The sequence below is a fragment of the Rhinolophus sinicus genome, chromosome 16 (assembly GCF_057876585.1).
Source record: "Rhinolophus sinicus isolate RSI-liver-muscle chromosome 16, RSI-T2T, whole genome shotgun sequence".
Lineage (NCBI taxonomy): Eukaryota > Metazoa > Chordata > Mammalia > Chiroptera > Rhinolophidae > Rhinolophus > Rhinolophus sinicus.
In genome coordinates this window covers 107,630,206-107,655,172 of record NC_142516.1, presented here as the reverse complement: position 1 = coordinate 107,655,172, position 24,967 = coordinate 107,630,206, and the positions used below count along the sequence as shown (strand labels likewise).

The following is a 24,967-nucleotide window of genomic DNA, read 5'->3' as shown; positions in this document are numbered from 1 at the left end:
ATAGTCAGTACTTAGATCCTCAGTGAACACGCCCATGGTTAATAAGAAGCGCAGCCAAACACTTTTCCCGTATGTCTTCCTCAATGGAGTGTGAGCGTCTAAAGTCAAGTCCTATCTGCTACAGGGCAGAGACTGTGCAGGCCAACTGCTACCAACTTACAAGTCCAGGGCGAAGTGCCTTGTTTTGGTTTGAAACCCTAGGACTCAGTCCAGAGCGGCCCCAGCAGAAACCGTCGGACGCAACACCCGCCCCGGCAACCGTAGCTCAGGCTCCGCCCCCTGCGCCCATTGGCCCATTTAATTCACGCCGGCACCAATGGACAGAGGCGGCCGCCGCGCGGTCTAAAATCCGAGCCCCTGGCGGCCTGCGCTGTTCTCCCGGACTCAGAGGGACTGCGAGGCGGTAAAATCCGAGGCGTAACTCCATACCCCGCACTGCAATGAGCTGTGCCCAAGCTGTGCCACAAGACCTACTGCTTCCCCCGAGTCAGAGGGCCCATCCCACGTTCAGAGGTGAGGGCGGCGGTAGCAGGATCGGTCGATCGGCGCGAGGCGGCGGGTGGGTGGTTTGCCTGAGGACACCGGGACTGAGGGAGGCTCGGGGGTGGGAGGGGTGACTCCGGCTTAGCCGTCAGGGCCTTGGGTCTGCAGACCAGTTTCAACCCTCACCAGTTGTTGGACAGCCTTAGCCAGGCACTTGGCTTTTCCTAGCTGCATTCTTGATAGAGCGGTGCCCCATCCGTGGTGGTAGTGTGCTTCTCGTGCGGTTGTTACTGGCCGGGTTTGGCCCATTGGTGGTGGAGACAGCCCTACGGTCAGTGATTCCGTTTAGCAAGGGGGCGCGTGTGGGGCTCGGGACCCGACCCGCGGGGGCCGGGCTGCGTCCACGCTGAGAACCGATTGCGCCTGCGCAGGGCAGTCCCACCTCCTGAGTCGGGAGCGAATGTCTGGAGGGGTGGTGTTGTCTCAGCTGATGCTCCTAATTTAACGCCCTAGACATTATAGAAATCTAGGGTTGGCTAGGTTTTCAGAAGTAATGTTGTTATTTCTTTGGCCTACACAAGGGAAAACAGAACAAAGAAATTCTCACCCAACCCCGGTTCTGGTAAATTAGACAACTTGGAATCTAGTTTTCATCTCTACCATTTATTTGGTTACCTGAAGCTTGGCTTTCAGTAACTATGTTGAAAATGATTCAGCATACTTCACTTTAGATGATGTGATTCTTGTGCAAAGTGGTTGTGGGGACCTTTTATGATAACAGTCTCTTAAAAATGAGATTATTTCTCAAAGACGATACTGAATTGGGAAATTTTTTTGTTATATACAAGATGTGATCATAAGTAGAACGTTTTTTGAAGTAAAATCTTATGTAGTCAGTATTTGATGTTATTGTTGTAACTAATGTTGACTTGTAGCTCTTTTGTTATTTAGAACAAAGAAAACAAAACCTCAAGGAACATCTGTTCAAAAGAAAAACTATTTTTGCATACAAACACGAAAATCAGATATTATCCAGGTGAGGTCAATTTTTTTAAAATTTCAGATCTGTAAAATTATATCAGAACTGTCCAATAAAAATGTCTTATGAGCTACATGTATAATTTAAAATTTTCTAGTGGCCACATTTAGAAAGGTTTTTTTTTTTTTAAGATAAAATGAATTTGAATAACATAATTTAACATATCCCGTTATCATTTCCACATGTAATACTTAAAAAAAATATTTACATTCTTTTTTGGCACTAAGTTTTCAAAATCTGATGTGTATTTTACATTTTCAGCAAATCTCAATTTGAACCTAGTCACATTTTAAGTGCTCAATAGCCATATGATTTTCTGTGTGAATTAATTCACACTCTTAAGAGGAAACAGTTCATTCTAATCCAAAGTTGTGTATATTTACTAAAATACTGACTTATGGCTTATACAATGCTACAAAGGCCAGTCTTTCTATAATTCTGCAAGGTTTTAGTCAGAGTGAGTGAGTGTGTGTGTGTGTGTGTTGGAGGGGAGTTGTTCTTTGGGAGGTGACCTTCCTAAGTGTTTGGAAATCATTTGTGTTAGTCTCAACCTTCCATAAGAATATATTTGAATTGTTTTGTTAAAAGTTTAAAAATAGTACATGGTGTGACTAAAATAAAAACCCATGAGAGTATATAAAGCAGAAAATCAAAAGGTCCCCTCACTCTCTCACAATAACTGCTAGTTAACATCCTTCCAGGCTCTTTCTGTGCAATCTAAGAGCATGGGCTTTAACGTAATAGGGACCTGGGCTGGAATATGTAAGTCTGCCACTACAACTGTGTAAATTCAGGAGAGTTACATGGCTTCTTTGAATGTATTTACTTAAATGAAAATGGGGTAGTAATAGGTGTTTTTCTTGGAGATTAAATGAGATAGGGAATGCGTTGTGCTGTGCCTGGAATACAGGGAGAGCCCAGTAAGTAATAGATGATTTCATGATCTCACTGGCTTTACACAGAGTGGATTGGTTCTTGAAATACTTTATTCTCCTCGTTTCCCTAATTTTCTCCCAACGTCATTGTTATCCTCATGAGTTTAAAAGAAAAGTCTCATTTTAATTTTTAGTTCTTTGCATTAGGTACTTTACTTATTGTTGTATTTTGTCCGTATGCATGCTTCGTACCCTTTCTTGTGGTGGAAAGGGGTCAGATTCTGCTTATATTTAGGAGGACTTGGTGATAGATTAGGTATGGTATGATAGATTAGGTTGGTGTAAAAGTAATTGTGGTTTTAAAGGCTAAAAATAATTGCAAAAACTAATTACTTTTGTACCAACTTAATAAAAAAGAGTGAAATTAAAGATGATCCTGAACGTTCCAGATTAAAGGAGACTAAAGAGATGTGACAACTAAATTCAGTACCTGACCCTGTAGCGGAAGGGGAAATGCTGTAAAGGACATTATTGGGTCAGTTTTCAACTAGAATATGAACAGTAGATTAAAGTGGTACATCAAGGTAAATTTGTGAATTTGATACTGTGGTTATGTAAGGAAAATAAATCCCTATTTTTAGGAAATAAACACTGAAGTATTTAGGAATAAAAGGCCATCGTGTATATAACTTAACGTAAAAATGTCAGGTAAAAAAATCATATATACTCCACATATACACATGCTCAGAAAGAGTGCAAATGATAGCACAAGTAGGATAAATGTTAACAATCTTCAAATTTGGGTAAAGAGTACATGAACAGTCTCTTTGAACTATTTATACTTTTGCCACTTTATAAGTTTGTCATTATTTCCAAACTTTTTTTAAATTTTAACTTGAATAAACTGTTTTACTTTGGAATAAACATTTTCATAAATCCCACACTTCTTCGCTTAACGCAAACCAAAAAAATGGTCTTGGACTTTTGATTTGAATAGCTGAGTAGCTAGTGATACCGTATATCAAGATGGGGAATACTGAACTAGGAGTGGGGGAATTAGGAGTTCTGTTTTGACCATGACCATGTTGAGTTGGAGGTAGCAATAAGGCATCCAAGTGGAGATGCCCAATAGTTAGGTGCCTGATGTTCAGGGTTTGAGATCGGCTCTGGAGATATAAACTTGGGAATTGTCAGTGTGTGGATGATATTTATTTAACACCTAGGAGTGAAATGAGATTATTAGAGAATAAGTAGAGACTATTAATTCAAATAAGACAGTGACTCTCAACTTCTTAAATAAGAATCCATTGGGGTCATGGGGTATGTAATTTATACACAATCGAAAGAAAAGAAAATTCTAAAACTCTTGGCTTTCCCCAGAAACCTCACAAGTGCTATTTTTACTCCTTTTAGGAAACAGATGTCAATTTAAATATTATTACTTGAGCTACAAATTATTAAATAGACAACCAATAAGAGTTGCAGCTTTTCAAAATTAAATAGTTCTATTTTACGAACTTTAGTGTGGGTATTTTAAGACTTCTTTGTTTAAATAACTCTTCTTAGGGCAATTTTATCATAACAAAATAGAATAAGATTATATATTTTAATTTAAGTCTCCATACTGGACAGATGAATAAGGTGGGTTCCCTTATTACCCTTAGTTTTTTTGTTGTTTTTTTAAGGTTTAATCATTTTATTTATTTTTTTCCTTTTTTTTAAAAATTTGAGTTATAGTTGACATACAATAATATTATGTTAGTTTTAGGTGTACAACATAGTGATATGATACTTTTATACATTATGAAATGATCACCACAATAAGTCTAGTTACCATCTGTCACCATACAAAGTTACTACAATATTATTGATTATACTAGCTATGATGTACATTAAATCCCTGTGACTTATTTTATGACTTGAAGTTTGTGCCTCTTAATCCCCTTCACCAATTTCGCCTGTCTCCCCACGTTCCTCCCCTCTGGCAACCACCAGTTTGTTCGCTGTATCTGAGAGTCTGTTTCTGTTCATCCTGAGAATTTTTTTAGCTGGCAGTTAGGAAGGCCAGCAGTTTCAAGACTAAGCACTAGAGTTATGTCAGCACTGACAGAAAAAGAGGAGGCCCTCAGAAGTACAAAACTGAAATTAAAAGGCAGAAGAAAAGTTTAAGATTTGAATGTGGCCTTGAGCCCCAGCGAGGTTAGGAAGAAAAGAGACTTATAAAAAAGAAGTGGACTACTGAGGTAGGGGGGAAAGTAGAAGAACTGATAATCCAGTAGCTAAGTGAAGAAAATGTTTTAAAGAAAGAATGACTATCTGTATCAAGTGCTGTTGAAAAATTCAGTAAGACAAAGACAGAATTGACCATGAGTTGAATGTAGAAACCGTTGAAGTAGATGACATTAGGAATTTCAGTAAAGTGGTGGGGACAAATTTCTGATAGGCATAGCTGAGAAGAGACTAGAATGTGATAACATATACAGTGCATATAGATATCTCCTTTTGAGGAGTTTTGCTATAAAGGAAAGAAATGAGTAAGTAGCTGAAAGGGAATGTGAGATTTAAGGCTTTAAGATGAGATATAATATGTAGTGTTTATATGCTGATGGAAATGACCTAGTAGAGGACAAATTAATGATGCTGAAGAATGAGCAAATAATCACAGGCACAAAGCCCCTAAGTAGGCAAGAGGGAATGGAGAGTTTGGCCCTAGGTCAGCATGTGTCAGTTCATACATTAGACAGGAGGGAAGGCAGAGTATATGGGTGCAGAGGCAGGTAGGCTGGTAGTCTTTGGTGGAGGCAATATAAGCTAATTCTTGTTAAGATTGATTCTGATTTTCTCAGTGAGACAATATCACAGTGTACTGTAAGCCCAGAAGTATTAGAGGCTGAGATCAATAAGGGACCTGATTAGTGAAGGTACCACATTGGGAGCAAACTGGCAGGTTGACCCTGAGCATCATCTCCTCCCACCCCACCAGACAGCAGGCCAGGGAATGACAAGAGGAGTATTTGCCATTAGGTAGTGAATGCAGGAGCTTAAACTGGGGAGACATTGCAGTGCTCTGGGTGATGGGCATGCCTGGGAGGAATAGGAAGCATCAACACTCAGAAGATAGCTACTAAGATACTCTGTTCAGTGGCACATTTTGACCCTTCGCTGCCATCATTCAAAATGTGTGGTACAAGCTATGTCCCTTCTGCCAGCAGACTGAGCAAGTAGATGTGAAAGGCAATATAACCAAAATTATTTTGTGGACTAAATGTACACTTTTTTCACATTTGAACATCTCTGAATGAGGGATCTATCTTAGAATCAATGGCATCTAATTGACCCTGATTTTTCCTTTCTTCACTTGCTAAGAGATTCTCACAGCCTGTACTAACCAGTCTCTATCTATGGAAAGGAGTTTAAGTCAAATTCTTGAGAAGTGCTTTTCTTTGGATATGTATTCTAAATGCAATGCCATCTAGAAACTAAAGTCCATATTAATAGATTAAGCTATAAGTGTGTGTGGAAAATTTTGGATTTCTTTTGAGAAGACTATTTTAAAATTATTTTCAGTGTAAGTCCGTTACTGAGTACTTAAAACTAAAACTAACGAAAGAAAGTGTTGTTTAATAAAGGTTTTTGAAGACTTGTTTGAACGACTAGAACAAAATGGTTTAGAATGAGATTATCAAGTGTTTACATATTCTGTGGGGGTAGAGTGTTAAGACTTTTAAGAAAATATCTTTAAATTTCTCAGCCATCTTGTTTATAACATTTGATCATGCTATATTAAGAAAAGTTTTGTTTAGGACAAATAAATCTCTCAGTTATTGCCTCCATTTAAAATTATGAAGTCAGGTAACTTATTATTCCTCTATCTCTTCCCTCCAAAAGGAAACTGTGGCATGGGGTTAAACATTTTCTGTCTTTTTTTTTTTAAGTAGTAGAGACCAGAGAGTGATGACATCTGAGGGTCAAGTCCAAGAAGAAACAAAAGTTCTGAAACTTAAGACAAAAATGGTAAGATATGGACATGGTCTTATAAACTGTCCTTTTTTCCCTTTCCTAAACTCTTTCTGAAATACTAATTTGTCTTAACCCTTTTAGGCTGATAAAGAAAATATCAGTAGTCCTACAAAGAGCAAAAATAATGTAACAGTTGAAAAAAATTGTATTCCTTTAAAACCTTCTAATGAATTAACCAATTCAACTATAGCAATTGACACACATAATTTGGAGACTAATAATCAAACTCTGCAGTTACCAAATAAAGATAAGCCCCAAAATCAACGTATGACATTAAGCCAAGCATTTCACATTAAAAACAATATTAAAAAGAAGCAAATGACTGCGGAAAAACCAAAGCAAGATGCTTACATGCTCAAGAAACCTGTGCTTGGATCTTACCGTGGCCAAATTGTTCAGTCTAAGGTTAATTCATTTAGAAAACCTGTACAAGTCAAAGAGGAGAATTCTGTAACAACGAAGAAACTTGCAACTACTATCTCTGAAGCCACAAAGCCTCGGCCTATAAACACCAGCAGTATAACAGTGAAAACTGAGAGAGCCCCCAATATGAAACCTACCACTAAATTTGTGAGCACTACATCTCAGAACAGACAACTTTTGCGTCCTCCTATTAGAAGTCACTACAATAATACCCAGGACTCCATGAACCGAAGCATCAGTAGAACCTCTGCCAATGTTACAATTCGGAAAGGGCCTCCTGAGAAAGAATTACTGCGATTAAATTCAGTTTCATCTAATGTCAAAACCAGTTCGTCTCAGGAAGTGAAAAGAAAGCAGGCACTATCAAGAAGCATCACATCGGAAGTTATAGCCAAGCCTGCTTCATCTTCTAATACCAAACTGACAGAAAAGTCAAAAACCATTGACCAGCGTAGACATACTATCGCAAAAGCAACTGTCAATAGTAGATCTGCTCAGCCCAAAGAAACTGCAGAAGAGAGAAAGTAAGTAGATGTAATCTAATTACCTTAATTTTTGATACCGTACCATTTGTAAACTTGGTTTATAATTTTCTTGAATATATTAGAAGTTTTTTGTGAGGATTCTCTTCTGTCATATGCACACAAATTTATACACATTTATATGGTGAAGTAGTATGACCTAAGTTATTGTGCTGGAGTGTATTTTAATTTAGGTTGTTTTAGGTAATATAAGTTAAAAATGCTTAATAAAATTGGGAAATATTTTGTAACCTCTCTATTTAAAAATTCACTCTTGGGTCTTTAAGCATAAAATTAAAATTGATATGTTTAATGTTTTTTCTTCAAATTGGTGAACTATGTATGTGCCACTAGCATGGAACTACTTAAAAACCTGAGATATTTTTAAACTTTTCCTCTTATTTGACAATGCTATCAGCAATATCACAGTAATGTTTATATACTGTTTCTAACTGTAGAGCTCGTCTGAGTGAGTGGAAAGCTGGCAAAGGAAGAGTGCTGAAAAGGCCTTCTAGCTCAGTAGTTACCCATCCTGAACCTGAAGGACAAAATGAAAAACCAGTTGGGTCATTTTGGACTACCATGGCAGAAGAAGATGAGCAAAGATTATTTACTGAAAAAGTAAACAAGACAGTTTCTGAATGCCTTAACCTAATCAATGAGGTAGAGTGTTTATCTTCCATTTGTGCAGTAGATTATAGTTTGTAAATCACCTTGATAAATATCTAATTAAATTACATTGCTAATCTTTTTTGACCAAGTAATGTGTCAGTGGTGTTACAAAGACTTAATGTTAATAGTGAGATTATTTCTCTTTAGCCTTTCCTTTAATGGACTGTATTTCATTGAGTTTATGTAAATATATCTAAGGGATTGAATTTTTACTTGAGTTATAAATATTGTATTCCTCTAAGATGTTAATAACTTATCAAAGACTAGCAATACAAATTAGTGAATCATTATCACAGATTAAATTCAAGTTAATTAAAATATTTGCAAACAAAAATCCCATTAATCTCCAACAATATCATCAGGGTCTTAAACATATTCTACTATTTGGAGCAGAATCCAAGAGACTATAATAATTAACTCCAAAATGTTCTTTATTTCCTCACTACTCTTCAATTTTGCTTTGGTCTCACCCTACTGTCTAAGATCCAGAGCAATACAGAATATGATTTCAAACCTTACTCTAGTCCCATGAGCATCTTTCAACTCTTTGAAGTTCTGAGGACCAGTGAAATTACAGTCAGGGGAATGCCGATTCTTACTTCTGCTCAGCTGAGGTTTTTTAATTGATACCATGGAATTTTTCTGCCCTGCTGCTTAACTATATATAGCTCTTACTTACACAAACCATTACAGATTCATTTTACCCTTACTGTCAAAACTTGACAAAGCAATTTAAACAAACCAAGTTATTTTCATTAATAAATATTTGGTAGTTACAAAAATTCTAAATAAAGTATTAACAAATGGAATCCCACAATATATAAGAGGATAAACATCAAAGCCAGGTAGAGTGTTACTCTGAGTCTTTTGTTTTTACCAATATTTTTCTCAGCTAGTATTTTGTGTGTGTGTGTGTTCCTTGTACTTACAGCTGGTATGCTGCTTGCTAGCCATTCAGAATAAATTTAGAGTAAGAAAGATAATAGTGAATATTTTTCTGCATAATTTTCTGTCAGCTTTTTCTCTGTCACTGATCTTTTTTTTTTTTTTTTTAAACTTTTATTTATTTAAGTGTGCTTTTCCAGGACCCATCAGCTCCAAGTCACATAGTTGTTTTAATCTAGTTGTGGAGGGCACAGCTCATAGTGGCCCATGTGGGGATCGAACCAGCAACCTTGTTGTTAAGAGCACTGTGCTCTAACCAATTGAGCTAATGGGCTGCCCCTCTCTGTCACTGATCTTGATTATAGTAAGCTTACTTAATTATTCATACTTTCTAGGCTAAAAGATAGCATTCAGTTTATTTCTTGATATTTTAGGGCTGCCCAAAAGAAGAAATATTGGACACACTGAATGATCTGATTAAAAATATTCCAGATGCCAAAAAACTTGTTAAATATTGGATATGCCTTGCACGAATTGAACCACTCACAAGTCCTATTGAAAATATTATCGCAATCTATGAGAAGGCGATTCTGGCAGGAGCTCAGGTGAGATTACAACTTGCTGATCTTTATTAGTGTAAATGATTCAGAATTATTTGGAATTATTCACAAAATAACTGAAAAAAATTGTGGAAATATACACGTATGTCATAATGAATGTTTAAAGGTGACAAGGATTACGTATTATAAAAGACTGTTTCTCAACCTAAAACTAGGGATAATCGGATGTTAGGAAATGGATATACTGTAAGCTGAAATGTACGTTTAATGAAACTTCCTGGGAGAAATATATTAGCACAACATGTCATTTTGCACATTTCCTAGTTGAGAAATCTACTGGGAAGTTGAATTTTTAATATTAAAATTTATTTATTGAATATAAGCAAATGGAGTTAAATTAACTTTTCAAATATTAGCAGCTCTGTTGGCTTTGTAAGAGAACTCTTTCACTTTAGGAATGTATCTTAATGTACTCACATTTATATGCTGTATGTTAGGTCCTGCTCACATATAGGAAATGTCAATAAACTAGTTTTTCTGACATTTTTAACCCCATAGTGGGTTGATACCGTACCTCTCACCTCTTCCTGCTCTTACTGCACAGAGCTCTGGGCATAGAATAAATTGTCTCTTGAGGCTCTTTAGTGTGTGTTTTTTGTTCGTTTTATGGGCAAATGTTCCTAAAATGTATTTCCTTTTGACCAAGTTTCTCAAAAACGCATTCTTGGAGATTGTTTACAAAGAGTTTTGAAAAAATTATCTTTTTAGCTTTTCCTTCACATTTTCGCTGAGATGTTCATCAGTAGGTGAATGATAACCATGTTTCCCCGAAAATAAGACCTAGCCAGACAATTGGCTCTAATGCACTTTTGGAGCAAAAATTAATATAAGACCCGGTCTTATAGTAAAATAAGTAAAATAAGACCGGGTCTTATATTAATTTTTGCTTCAAAAGACGCATTAGAGCTGATTGTCGGGCTAGGTCTTATTTTCGGGAAAACACGGCATTATCATGCCACTGACTGCAACACTCGACTTTACCCCATGAGCTCAGTGTACCAGAAAGGAAGTTTAGGAAAGCAGATGTACACTTTTCTATATTGTGTTTTTCAAGAACGAATAACAATAGGAGATTTTTGTACTTGAATCATTTATTTTAATAAGATGTAGCACCTTAACTGTATTTACTTAAAGATATAAATACTGTAATTATTGTCTGGATTTTTGACACATTTTGGAGAAGAAGCTTGAAATCAACGCAGTGAAAAGACTAATAAGAGGTCTACTTGCAACAGTCTCAGCAAAACCAACAAATATTCCGTAGATAGTCTCACAACGGCTATTATGTATAAAACATTTTGAAGAAGAATTGTATTTGACAGAATCCCACTTGGAAGGGAGTATTAAGTCCCTACTACATTGAACCAAACCAGAAGGGGGATTACTTAAGGCGGCTTAGGGCAGTATAAGTAGGATGCATCACTAGAGCTAAGGTTTCACATAGAAAGCAGTAGTGTAAAGAGAAAGATGTGACACTAGAGCTGAAATTGGGAAACAAGGATCAAAATTAGCCAAGAAAATTGAAAGCAGGATGGGTGAGTGAGTAGTTCAGGACTAAGTTCTAAGATAAGAATATGAGCCAGAGCATTCCTTTTATATAATATCTTGAATATGTTGCATTAGCAGGTATGGCAGTTCAGAGGAACACAGGAAGTGCTCATAATATCTGGACATAACGGACACTTAGTGAACTGCTGAATTTTTGAACCTTGAGCTGTTCAAAGATGTATTTAATGCCATGCGAAACAAAAATACAACCATGTGCTTGAATGTAGGAGAAAAGGAGTAAACTTAATATAAAATAAACTTAAATAAAATCAGCCTTGTAATAGATATTAATAATGTTAAATTACTTGTTCACTAATTTTGTTCAAAGTAGGCCAGCAATAATCGTTACCAAAGGCTTAAGAGAAATTATGGGGAAAATTTTTAAACTGATGAAATGCTATCCCTTTAGTTTATTTTATAATTTGGAAAAGGAAGCCATTTTTTTCAATTTGAGTGGCAAATAAGTGTCTAAGAGCCATTGTTTTAAAATATGAAATTTAATTACTGGTTTTAACATTTCCAACTTGGACAACATAGTGTCTGAGGATATCATTCTAATATAGGTCTGCTTTCTTCATTTAAAAAATTCTAGCCTATCGAAGAGATGCGACATGCAATTGTAGATATTCTAACAATGAAGAGTCAAGAAAAAGTTACTTTTGGTAAGTTTCTTTTGTTTCTTTCAAGTGAACTGTGATTTTACTAAATTACTTTGCTGAATTATTTTCCTTTTGTCATTTTTAATTTTTTAAATATGTAGCTTGATCTTTCCTCATACTTTTCTTGATGTACCTCTCAGATTCAGTAGCTTTGTGTAGTATGAAGAATTTTTAATTAGGAGGTCTCATTCAAAACCTAAATTTGTCATTGAGTGTCTATGAAAGTTAACTATCTAGGCCTTTATTTCCTGTCTTAAAGATGAGGCAGTTTGACTAGATGATCTCTAGAGTTTTTTTGTTTTTTTTAAAGATTTTATTGGGGAAGGGGAACAGGACTTTATTGGGGAACAGTGTGTACTTCCAGGCCTTTTTTTTCCAAGTCAAGTTGTCCTTTCAATCTTAGTTGTGTAGGATACCGTTCAGCTTCAAGTTGTTGTCCTTTCAGTCTTAGTTGTGGAGGGCGCAGCTCAGCTCCAGGTCCAGTTGCCGTTGCTAGTTGCAGGGGGCACAGCCCACCATCCCTTGCGGGAGTCGAACCAGCAACCTTGTGGTTGAGAGGACGCACTCCAACCAACTGAGCCATCTGGGAGCTCAGCGGCAGCTCAGCTCAAGGTGCCATGCTTAATCATAGTTGTAGGGGGCGCTGCCCACTATCCCTTGCGGAGTCGAGGAATTGAACTGGCAACCTTGTGGTTGAGAGCCCACTGGCCCATGTGGGAATCGAACCGTCAGCCTTCGGAGTTAGGAGCATGGAGCTCTAACCGCCTGACCCACTGGGCCGGCCCCCTCTATAGACTTTTTACATATGAGATTCTGTCATCTGTTCCATGCTGTAGAGAAGCTCATTTAGGAATCCTCTTTGCTAGGAGTAGTAGATTGAGAGGCGATAAGAGATTCATTAACTGTCAGGTATATAAAATGTAAACATTTTCTAGATTCAGATCTAGATTGTACCAATTACTGTGAACTTTTGCAAGAAATTTAACCCCTTCCTTACCTATAAAATGAGACAATGCTAATATCTTTCTCAAAATTGTTGGGACCATTGAATGAAATAATGTATGTAAGTATCAAATTCTATGGCACATAGTAAGTTTATTAATCTTTAGCCACTGTTAATATTAATTAGCTTAGCTGAGAGGAGAAATCACTACATACGAGTATAAGTGAAAGCTAATTTGTTTCTTTGTTTAGAGTTATTTCCAATTTTTTAGTGGAACTATGTCACCCAGTCACAAATATTTGAGCACCTATTATATACCATCATTCATTCCACCTGTTTATTTTCTTTTGATTAATTTTAAAAAGTCAAATAGTTTAAACTTTTTAAGGCTGCTCATATATGCTGCTAAATTTCTTTCCAGATTAGTTTTAAGTATCCTTATTTTCAGTACACAAAATAAATTTAAAATACAAAGATATAGGTCAAAGGCTAAACTTTAAATAAAATCAAAGAGCATACTGAAATTCTAAGTGTATTATACATGTTTCGGTTACATGTTACAAAAAATAAAAACTGTTCAATGAGGTTAATGTGCTAATAGCTTATCTATGTGAAACAGGGAATCATCTTTTATTGGTTTAGTTCAACAATGACTGTCTCAATATATGGTCACTGTTAATATACCACCAAGAGAAAATACAGAAGATGTATATGATCTGATCTTACTAGTTATATTTAATGAAGGAGCTTTAGTAGGAACGGTCAGGGAGGTAGGAGAAAAAATCAGGAAAGAGTAAGTAGTATACCACAGACAAGGTGGAGAAAAGTTTAAAAATAACCCAACCCAGTGAAACGGGTGAAGAGGGTCCAAAGGTATAAGCTTCCGGTTATGAAATAAATAAGCCATGGGGATGTAATGCACAGCATGGTGACTATAGTTAATAACACTGTATTTGTATATTTGAAAGTTGCTAAGAGAGTAGATCTTAAAAGTTCTCATCACAAGAAAAACATAATTTTGTAACTATGCATTGGTCAGATGTTAACTAGATGTATTGTGATCATTTTACAATATACACAAATCACGAATCAATGTTTTATACCTGAAACTAATATAATGTTATATGTCAATTATACCTGAATTTTTAAAAGTTAAAAAAAAAAATAACCCATTCTTGTGTCTTATATGCTAAAGACAGCAAAGTGGAAATAAGAATTTCATTTAAAAAGGCTTCTTCATAATTTTCACTCGCTTGAGAGATATGTGGAAAGAGAAAACAGTATTTAATTCGCGTTCTGTTTTCTATCTTATTTTACCTTAATAGAGTAATACTAGTTAGGGGAATCTTTTTAGCACGTAGAATATTTGTCTTTAGATGGAAAAAGAAATGCTATCAATAAACTTGGCTTATAATATGTAATTATAAGTCGTAGATACAAAGTCAATTTTACAAATTAAGATTATTTGTAGGTACCATTGGGAAATAGAAGACAAATAATAAGAGAGACAAGCACCACTTGTGTGTGTTTCAGATGCCTCAATCCCATATATCCAAACTTGAACACATCATTTTTCCCTAAATCTTATCCTTTTTTTGGTTACCTTTCTCAATAACTGACACTCCAGTTCTCCGAGCCAGAAATCTCGGGATTATATTTCACTCCCTCTTTCCCACATCACCCTGTTCTCAGTCAATCAAATTCAGTTTAACTTCATAAGCATCTCTTAAAACCCATCTACTCCTCTTCATCCTTACTCTCATCACTGTAGTCAAGATCACCTACAGCCCTTACCTGGACTACAACACTGGTCTCCTAACTCGCATGCTTCTCTGTTCTAGCTCCAATCCATTCTCAACACTGCAACCAAAATGCCCCATCACTTACCTGCTTACGTTCCTTAGTCCAGCCTCCTCTCGTCACTTTTCCACTCCTTCACAGCCCTGAATTTCTTTCTTTATTTTTTTTTCATTTCCTAGAAGGGGCTATACTGTCTTGCCTCTGGGTCTATCCAAGCCAGTCTTCTACTTTTAACCTAATTCCTCTCTGTCCTTTGGACCTCGATTCAGACGTAATTCTTTTGGGGTACTTCCCTGATAGCCACCTTTCCTCCTTCACCCAACCAGATTAGATGCACCTGTTTTGCTCCATGTTTTTTCTCTCTGTGCAATAATTGATGCACTTGATTGTCTGTCTTGTCTTTTAAACTATAAACTTGATTGACAAGGACAATATCTGATCTCACCATCGTTTCCCCAGTGTTAATGCAATGCCTAGCATATATTAGGCATATATTAAATATTTGTTGAATTAAAGAATCCATATTCCTACTTTAACTTCTCACTAAAAGAACTGCATTCACTTTATTGTGCAACTGAAACATCTCTTAGTAAAAATCTCTAATAATTTTCTAATAATCAAATCCAGAGGTCTTTTCAGCTTGGTGGATTTACCATATGTCTCACAAGTATTTAAATGTTTTATTTTGAACTCTTCCCTCACTGCTTCCCCATACCATGTCTTCCTCCCAAAAAAGAAAAGGAAAAAGAAAGAAAAAAATCCTCCTCTGTGATTAAAGACTCCTAAGCAAGAAATTTTTCTAGAGTTGCACCTAATACATACACTCATTCAGACATACATATGCATTCATTTATTTATGAACTCAGAAATAACTCTTAAATCAGGCTCTTCCTTCTCACCACCTACCTCTGCCACCTTGCTTAGACTGTTACAACAGCTTTATCTTCTTACCATCACAGATTATTAGTTTTCATTCCTGCTATTCCAAACCAGCCTTTATAATGTCCAAATCTACTTGTATCTCTGTCTCTCCAACGGATTTTTTTTTAACCAAACTTCTTGCATATAAAGATAATTACCCTCTAATCCCTTCCTACCTTTTTGAGGTGTGATCAAAAAAAAACGGTGGATGGTTAAATAAAAAAAATGTATTACAGTAAAAGACACATTTCTATTAACCTCCTTCAAAATACTCCCTCTCACTTCGAACACACATATCCCACCGTTCTTGCCACTTTCTGAAGCAGTTCTGGAAGTCCTCTTTCATGAGTGTCTTTAGTTACGCTGTCGAGGCTGCCTTGATGTCCTGAATCATTTTGACTTTGGGGAAGAACTGGAAGTCGCACGGTGCCAGATCCAGTGAATAAGTTGGATGAGGATACACTGTAATATTCTTACTTGACAGAAAGTTCCATACCAGAGAAGATGTATGACAACGGAGCATTGTTATGATGGATTAGTTACGGCACACTTTGAAACACACTTTCTCTCAACTGTAGCTCACGCCCAACTGACTGCACCGAATAAGTTGAAACTTGTCATACATTGTTACTAAGGTTTCATACGCCACTTCCGGTATTGAAGATCCCTGTCTTTCCGTTGGATGGCTTTCAGCAGCAGCATTCACCGTAATTTTTTATCACACCACAAATCTGAACTCATCACCTCCTCCCACATTCTGACCTTGCTCCTCACCCTGTATCCTAAGCACACTGGCCCTTTAATGTTGTCTTAGATCATTTTCTTTTAAGCTTCATACCAAGATTGCCTTCCTTGGTCTTGCGAAATACTCATTTTTCAAAACCCAGCATAAATGTCACTCTTGAAGCCTTCCCTAGCCATTGCCCTGTCCCACAAGCAAATTCAGTTATTCCTTTTTGTGGATTCTTATCTCAATTATAGCCTTTTTCTCATTTTATAATTAATTATTGTCAAGCATGTCTCTTCCATGGAATCTGAACGTCTCAAAGACACATTCTTATATTTGTATCTGTAATCCCTGACACATAGGAGTTAGTATTTGTTAAACAGTTGTCAGCAGTATTAGCTTAGGAAAAGTAATGGTTAGGAGATGGCTTGGTTTTTTTATTTTGAAAATCTGGCCCACTATGAATAACTTTAATGTAGCTTGATTTTGTTCTTTCAATTTGACCAAAAGCTCAATATATATACATATTTCTATAGGAGAAATTTTTGAAGAGCCTTGTGCAACCAAGGAAGAAATCCAAGAAGTCAACATTGAAGATACCAGTGTTAAACTAGAGTCAGGAAAACCAGAAATGGAAAATAAACATAGAGATGTAGTATTCCAAGACTGTGAACCAGAGCAAAATGACAAAACAAAAGATCCAGCCAATTATGTTAAAACTCCCAGTACAGAAACTAGAGAGAGTTGCTTAATTAAATATAATGTGTCTACTACACCATACTTACAAAGGTAAGCTTTTAAAATGTAATATGTTGTGATTCGTTTTTATGCTTAGGGATAATAAATATGGTACTTTTAAATCTTTAAAATAGCTTCGGATTAGAACTAGTATTTGTTACTAGAAAGGTTTCAAACAAATCTAATATTATTTGGACATTTCACCTTTTAAATACTGCATTTGCTTTGCTTTCTTCTAAGTATTGCCATTTTGAAAAAGAAAACTTTTACATCACTTTCTTTAATCGTTGATTGTGTATTATTGATAACAGTAGGTTTTGGAATTCATCAGTTAGCCAGTTCTACAGATTTTCAAGTATCTAGTGTGTATAAGGTGTGACCAAAATAGGAAAAAGAGTTAAGTTTTTTATTTCAAGGAGCTTGCAGTACCTCTCTTTCTATATGACAAGCAATCACCTGGTTATAAAATACAAGTTATAGTATGATAAATAGCATCAAAATACAAAGTAAAAATGTTAACATGTTTTTTAACTCGGAATAATTTTGTGGGGTTTTCTTTTAGTGTGAAAAAGAAGATGCAAATTGATGAAATAAATTCTACATTTAAAGAGCTGAAGTTTCTAACACCAGTTAGACGTTCTCGACGTCTTCAAGACAACATTTCTAAATTGCCAGATATGTTAAAAGATCATTATCCTTGTGTGTCTTCATTGGAACAGTTAACAGAGTTGGGAGATGAAAGTGATGCTTTTATATGCCGCCCTAATGCAGCCCTGTGCCCGATGTATATGGAGCCTGAAACAAAAGAGAAATGAAGCTATGATTAGGAATGAGGTTTTTACTATTCCTGGGCTGTTTTGTTTGTTGTGACTTTGTATGTCTCTTAGGTCGGGAGTTGGCCAAGTAGCTAAGTATTCACGGCAGTAAGCTCTTGTACTAACATTGACATTATAGCGGGTGTTGCCTTCTGTGTGTCTGAAAGCTAAATCCTATGTTATCTAAACAATCTAAGGTTTTCTCTAAGATAGGTAAATTTTATCAACTAGTTTATTATGTTCCTTGAATATAGTTAATAAATGTCATTCTAGTTTCAGTGATATTTCTAAAATAACGAATACTTAAACTTGTTTTGTAATATAAAAATTTCACTGTTAAATCATGTCCCCTGAAACATGATAGTTAGATATTGTAAATAGTTCTCTTCTCCCCACACACATAAGTACCACCAATAAAATTGTCTTTATATACCTTTGAACTGATACTTAAATGGCATATATCCTCTACCAGCTCTACTGTTTCAAGTAAGTCGTTGTAAGATTAGCTAATTTTAAAACTGTGTGTAATGTGAATGTGGTTGAAAAATCACACACATAGTCCTACTGACGTTCATGTGTTCCATTTGTATAGCACTTGTCTTCTATTTATTGTCTTCTCGTGTTCTAGAGAATAGGATTTTTAGTTTTTAAACTATAGCTATTATGAATACAATAAATGAAAATGTCTACATAATGATGTTTCAATGACATTTATTTCAACAAATATGAAATGCACTTTAACCACAGTGAATAAATTTGAATCTTGCCTTCTTGAGGTTTTCAACACTTAAAATAAGTGTGTGCTTAATGGTTATTTACTTTTGAAAATTTATCAATTTAGTACTTATCTAAAATTTTACCCTAATTTTTACCTCAATTTTTTAGTTTGTTCTTTTCATATTTTGTATGAGCGGTGCAAAATATGCCACTTTGAAATAAACTTCATGCTGGTCTATACTTCTGAGCTTTATAATATATATAGCATAAGGTTCATTTGGTCATATAGCATGGCTTTAAATACCTCTGTGAAAGAGAACTTGAGATAAAGTTCTATATTTGGACAGATTCCATAGAGTGTTTTTCCCTCCCTTAACTGAGGGAAAATCGTCTCTCTAAATAGTGCTAGAGCTAACATTTATAGACATAGGTCTAACTCCTTTTCAGTTAGGTGTCTGACCTAGGTTTGTTCCAAACTAACTACATCTAAGGATTGATACATGGTGCGTGAACTTTGAAGTCCTTTATTCAAAATCTCAGCTCCTACCTTCCTTAAAAGTTTTGTAACCATGGAGACTAAGTTGAACCCCATCTTTGTGAGGGATAAAGTGGCAATAATCCCCTCTGATCATTTTGTACCATGTTATCTGCTTGTCCCCCTGGTTGATTGGCCAAAATGAACACCTGACCATCATAGCTGGACTGTCAGATTCTTTACCATAGGTGTGTGGAATCAGGACTGAATTAATTTTTTCTATGTAGTTAGACCTGAAATATATAAATATGAGGCCCTGGGTGACCGTATGAAGGTTGGGTAGCAAAGGTCACCAGTCAATGGAACAATTAAGTAACTACCCAGGGAAAAATATTCCTGCCTGGGGTTTTCCTATATTTGGGTAGTTGTGTATCCAAATATACTTGTGTTCAATCCGAATACAGATAAAGCAAAATCCCTCTGCTCTAATCCCACTACCCTTCTTAAATGAAACTAACATTTGTATGGTAACTTGCCAAATTTTTATTCTGTATATGTAACATACACAGACATAAATATACACATAAACGTGTGTATGTGGATTTTATTTTGCTTTGTCGGCTATAAATGGCACCATACTTCATGTATGGTTCTGCATCTTGCTTTTTGTCTAATTGACTAAGTCAAGGAAATTTTCATTGACATAGATCAATGGAACATTAAGACACTTGGGAGTTTAGTAAAGGGTACATTTTATAATTCAATACAGTAGAGAGAATGGCTGTGAGTCAGTCCGCCTTCCATTTTGAGAACAAGAAATTCCAATCTCTACACCACTTGCAAAAATAATTTCCTGGTAGAATAAATAGTTAAATTTAAGTATATTAGGAAATGTAAAGTACATTTTTTCCTTAGGAAAAGAACAAGACTCTTTAAAGGAATCTTGACCATTGAAGGGTAGGGTAGAGCACACAGAGTTTAGCCACACTTGGCAGCAGGACTAGAGTAAGACATTGAGGAGCCAGACCAGTTACCCTACCTGAGATCTTCAAAATTCTCTGAGGAAATGGATTGTGAAACCGGAACTATATGCCCAAGGTATACAGAGGGTGCCAAAAAAAGTATACACATTTTAAGAAAGGAAAAAACTATTAAATTGTAATTCTCAATATATACCAATAATGAAAGATGAATACAAGTCACGTTTGACTTCTGCAATTACAAGAGGTGCTCAAAGTGGTTACCGTCAGCGTCCAGACACTTCTGATTATGGCGAACTACTGCTTGAGCAACGCTGACCAGTGTCCACTTGTACATTATTTGGCACCCCTGGTATTAAAGTTTGATTGCAAAACATGAAATGAAAATACTCCAATGATTTCAACAGGAGAGGTGTTGAAGACAGGATTAAAGCTAATTTTGCTAATGAGCTTGTCATGTTTGGGAGCAGGATGCAGAAATAACGTGTACTCTCGTCTGATTTAAACCTCTTTCAGTACTTGGGGTTTTAAAAAGTTAAAATATAAAACAAGGATAAGACCCAGCAATTCCATTCCTAAGTATCAGGAGAAATGAAACATACACCAACAAAGATTGTACATAAAGATGTTCATAGTAGTCTTATGCATATTTGCCTCAAACTGGAAACAACACAAAAGTCCATCAACTGATGAGTGAAAAAACATCGTATGCTATGTCCACATAATGGAAATTAAGCAAAAGGAAACAAATTAAGGAAAAAGAACAAACTACTGATAAACACGATATGGTGAATCTCAAAAACATTAAAAGAAGGCAGAGGAAGAAATTACTGATGCCCTCTACGTGAAATTCTAGAAAAGGTAAAACTATATTGACAAAGTAGATCAGAAGCTACCTGGGGCCACATGTGGGGGAGGGGATGTTTTGGAGTAATGGAAATGTTCTATATCTTAATTGTGGTTATGGGGCTATACATTTGCCAAAACTTATTGAAGTGTACACTTAAAATGGGTGAATTTTTTATTATATGAAATTATACCTTACAACAGTTAAACATAAGGATACCCACTAAAAAAAATAATAGAATATATAACTCCAACCACTGTGGGGAGGTGGGTGCAATGGGGTTTTCATCTCTGAGGAGTTAACCACACAGACAGATGCATGAGGAACCCCAGCTGTTCCAGCCCCCAGCTGTTTGAGTCTTCCCAGCCCAGTGGCAGACCTGACCTGAGGTGACCTCTGATGATTGCAGCTCCCAGATTTCAAGCTGCCCCATCTGATGCTAAGTGGAATGGGTTCTCAGGTCTGATTTATTCTCTTCCTTTTCATCAAAGTTTCAGAAGTAGAGCAGTTTCATGCCTGCTTGAATCTGCCCTTATAGCGTCCCTCATGTCTATATACACGGCTTGTAGTGAAACTATTAAGACCTAACGCACTTAATACATAGAGGGAGCTCCCAAAATTAAGACAATCTTTTTTTCTCTATCAACAAGTCCTGGAATTGGAGCCTATTATCTCATTAAGAACTCAGGAAAATTAACTTTGAGATTCCAGGTTCATTGGGCATCACACTATTAGTTTGACATTTTGAAAATATTTGTTGTAGCTATACTGTTTACCAGGACAGAAATCTGGCTCTGTAATCAGTTTTTACCTGCTCATTGTACTCCATACACTGCAAAGCTGAGAGGTGATGCCTGCAATTGCTTACTGTGTTATCACCTAAAGACTTACTTTTCCATCTTCTTTTGAGGCTCAGAGTATTCCAACTAGATGGGTGGTTATCATCCAGAAGCAATTTTGCATTGTCTCCACCTCTCCCCATCCCCACCCCCACCCAGGGACATTTCTAATTTCTAAAGATAGTTGTAGTTGTCATAACTGAGGGCAGGGGGTGGGGATAGGCCAGAGACATTAATTACTAAAGAACCTGTAAAGCACAGAACAATGCCACTCCCACTCTGTCCCCCTAACGAAAACTTATTCAGCCCAAACTGTCAACAGTGCTGTGGGGACAGTCCCAGAGAGCAGTTTCCAGGCTCTCGGCCTCACGTGAAAAGGTGCTGGCTCGGTTATTAGATGGCCATCAGCTATAATCAGATGGCCATTCACTGTGGCTGGGTGGCCATCAGCTGTAACCGGTTAGCCATTAGCCACTAATATAACTGCTGTGGCTACGCTGGCAAGGGGTTGGTTGGTTGGTTGGTTGGCAGAGAAGCGGACTGCAGATTGCGGCTAGCACGTGGGGTTAGCAAGCGGATGGATTGTGGATCCTACTTCCTGTGTCTCTCTGGGCCGCCAGTGAGTCGGGTACAGGAAGACCCCTCGTGGGGGTACTGGTGGATGTTTGTTTTTGTGTCTCAATCACCACCATCGAGAATATAGTGGTATGACTCCCTTACCTATGGCTCCGTGGGTATTCCTTTTTGGCCTCACCATGTCCTGCGTTCTTGTGTGGGGAGCAGGGGATGAGACCCTGCATTACAAGAGCTGAGGTTGAGAAGTCCTGAACTAGATTACTGCCTCCTCTCTTTGCTAATTTCATCTAAGGACTTCTTGGTCACTCCCTCAGCTCTCATTCCAATGAACGTTGCCTCGTCCTTCAGCTACTGGTTCCTAGGCCGTACATGGACTGTGGCACCAAGAACTGCTCCTCTTCTGACATCTTAGACGTTATGGTCCCGTTCTCTTCACAACTGCTCTCCTGCCAGCTTTCTTTCTCCCTGGCTCTCTATATGTATTTTTTGACTTAATTCAGACCTCTGGTTCATCAAATGCTCCGTTTTCCCCCATCATGACTTTCTAGACCAGCACTAGAAATAGAAATATATTACAAGCTACATGTGTAACTTAAAATATCCTAGTAGCTATGTATTTTACTTAACCCAATATATTAAAAATATCAGTTCAGCATTAATCAATATATAAAATTACTAATGGAATATTTTATTTACTTTGTACAAAGTCTTTAAAATCCTGTGTGTATTTTATACTTACAGCACATTTCTATTCGCACTAGCCACTTTTTCAGTGCTCAATAGCCGCACATGTCTAGTGGCTGCATATTGGATGGTGCCAGTTTAGACTTCACTTCCTTCACAAGGATATTCAGCCTAGATTCCAAGGTGTGTCATTTCAACCATCCTTAAAGCAGCACCCTCAACTCTCATCCCAGTGTACTTCTGTTTTACTTATCTGTATAATCTCAATTTTAGATTAATCCAAACTTCTCACTGCTACCGGTAGAGACAATTACACAGCTATGTATTGGCATCACCTCTGAGCTGCTCAGTAACTTTTGTCCACATTAGCTTCCTCTCATATTCTGATAAAAATAATCAAAACTTCACTACTCAGAGTTTTACTGTATATAATTTATAAACAAATATAAAAATCTTGATTAAAAAAAAAACTTTTTAAGATTTTTGTCCCAACACCCAAACTCCATAGATGACTTAATTTTCTATTTCATAGAGAAAACTGAGTCTCTCAAGATTCCTTCTGCTTCTCTAAAATTGCCTACATTCATACACATCCTTATTTCCTCCTCTGGTTTCAGAAGTGAATCGGTTAGTCATTGAATCTGTTTACTGGACTCTTACATAGAGAAGTTTAATTACTTCCTATACCAGTTTCTGATTGCTTCAGTCTCAACTAGACCTTCCTAGTCCCCTCTGCCTCTAATATTTTCAGCCTGTCTTTCCTTTCATTGATTTATTATCCCTCAACATATAACTTTATCTATGATTTCCCCACTAATAAAATACTCTCATAATGTTGTGTTTCCGTCTACCCAGTGTTATCACTCTCTTTCCTTCCCTTGTACGGCTAAGAATCTTCAAAGTTCTTCTTGACCATCCCATCTCAACTATTGCAATCTGATTTTCTCCTTCATCACATTGAAACTACTCTCATCAAGACTACCTGTTAAATCCAATGGGCCCTCTTTAGACTTTGTAACTTTTGATACTGTTTACTATTGCACCATCTCTCTAACATTATTGTAGTGTAATGGTTGAGGCAGACTCTGGAGTCATACTGCCTAAGTTCTAATTCTAGTTCTACCACTTATTAGTTGTGGGACCTGCGGCAAATAACCTGTCTACACCTCAGAGATAATAACTATCTACCTTTAGGGTTATTTTGAAGATTATATGAGTTAATAGCTAACACTTATCTAGTCCTATTCTAAGTACTATACATGTATAAACTCATTTAAAACAGTGCCTAACACCTAGTAACCTGTGTATGTCATCTATAATAACATTTTATTATTTCCAATCACTACCCAGTTCAGAACCTCCCTTGGCTGGGATCCATGCTTGGCAATAGCTATAGAAAATGGGCCAGATCTGTTCTCAATGTCCCCACATCCCAATCCTCACCAGTCTGTGCTTGCTTATTATTGGTTGAATTGTGTCACTCCAAAAAAGATGTTACTAACACACTGATGAAACAAGGGAAGGAGTCTTTCTCATGACTGTTGACATTCAGTGGGAAAGAAAAGAGTTGGGTTCTTTTATCACCTTCTCCCCCATGCTGTGGTTGAGGTCTGTGCCTGTTGCTTAGTCTGCAGGAGTGGTAGTTCATGGAAACCTAAGCTGTAGCTGCATTCTGGGTATACGCATGTGTAGTGGTTTTGTTTTCGTTCTTTTCATTGAAACAAGTCTGTTTTATTGCATACCATGAAAGCAAGCAGTACAAGTGTTGCCAGTGTTGACCATTCAAACATTATACGCCTACTCTTATCACTACACTTCAGAACAATCATATACGGTATTAACTATTACATGTTATAGTGCATACATTTAGCACTTACAAGTATAACCAGACATTATTCTAACATGTCTACATTCTAATATATATTCTAACATATACTTCTAACAATCATATTCTAATATATTTAATATATTTAAATTCTCACAATAATCCAATTATACTTTTACATAGAGAGGTTTAATTACTTGCTGTATTAGTTTCCGATTGCAGTTGTAACAAATTAACACAAATTTAGCGGCTTAAAATAACATAAATTTATTATCTTCTGGAAGTCTGAAGTCTGGAATAGATCTCACTCTACTAAAATCAACGTATCAGCAGGG

At 36.6% G+C, this 24,967-nt stretch overlaps 1 protein-coding gene across 5 annotated transcripts; it reads left to right on the top strand.

The window, feature by feature from the left end:
* Positions 1-325: 325 nt before the first annotated feature.
* CKAP2 (cytoskeleton associated protein 2) lies at positions 326-18,383 on the top strand. 5 transcript variants are annotated; one of them, XM_019752152.3, is made up of 9 exons: positions 326-513; positions 1,435-1,519; positions 6,336-6,411; positions 6,499-7,364; positions 7,820-8,024; positions 9,353-9,523; positions 11,679-11,748; positions 16,673-16,925; positions 17,437-18,383. In XM_019752152.3, exons 1-9 carry the CDS (start codon positions 441-443, stop codon positions 17,687-17,689), a joined length of 2,052 nt encoding a protein of 683 aa, XP_019607711.3. In that variant the 5' UTR covers positions 326-440; the 3' UTR covers positions 17,690-18,383. The 5 variants fall into 5 exon arrangements, with proteins under 5 accessions (XP_019607711.3, XP_019607710.3, XP_088649235.1 ...); XM_019752151.3 differs by having other exon boundaries at positions 6,333-6,411; XM_088793108.1 differs by having other exon boundaries at positions 371-513; positions 1,419-1,519.
* Positions 18,384-24,967: the final 6,584 nt, after the last annotated feature.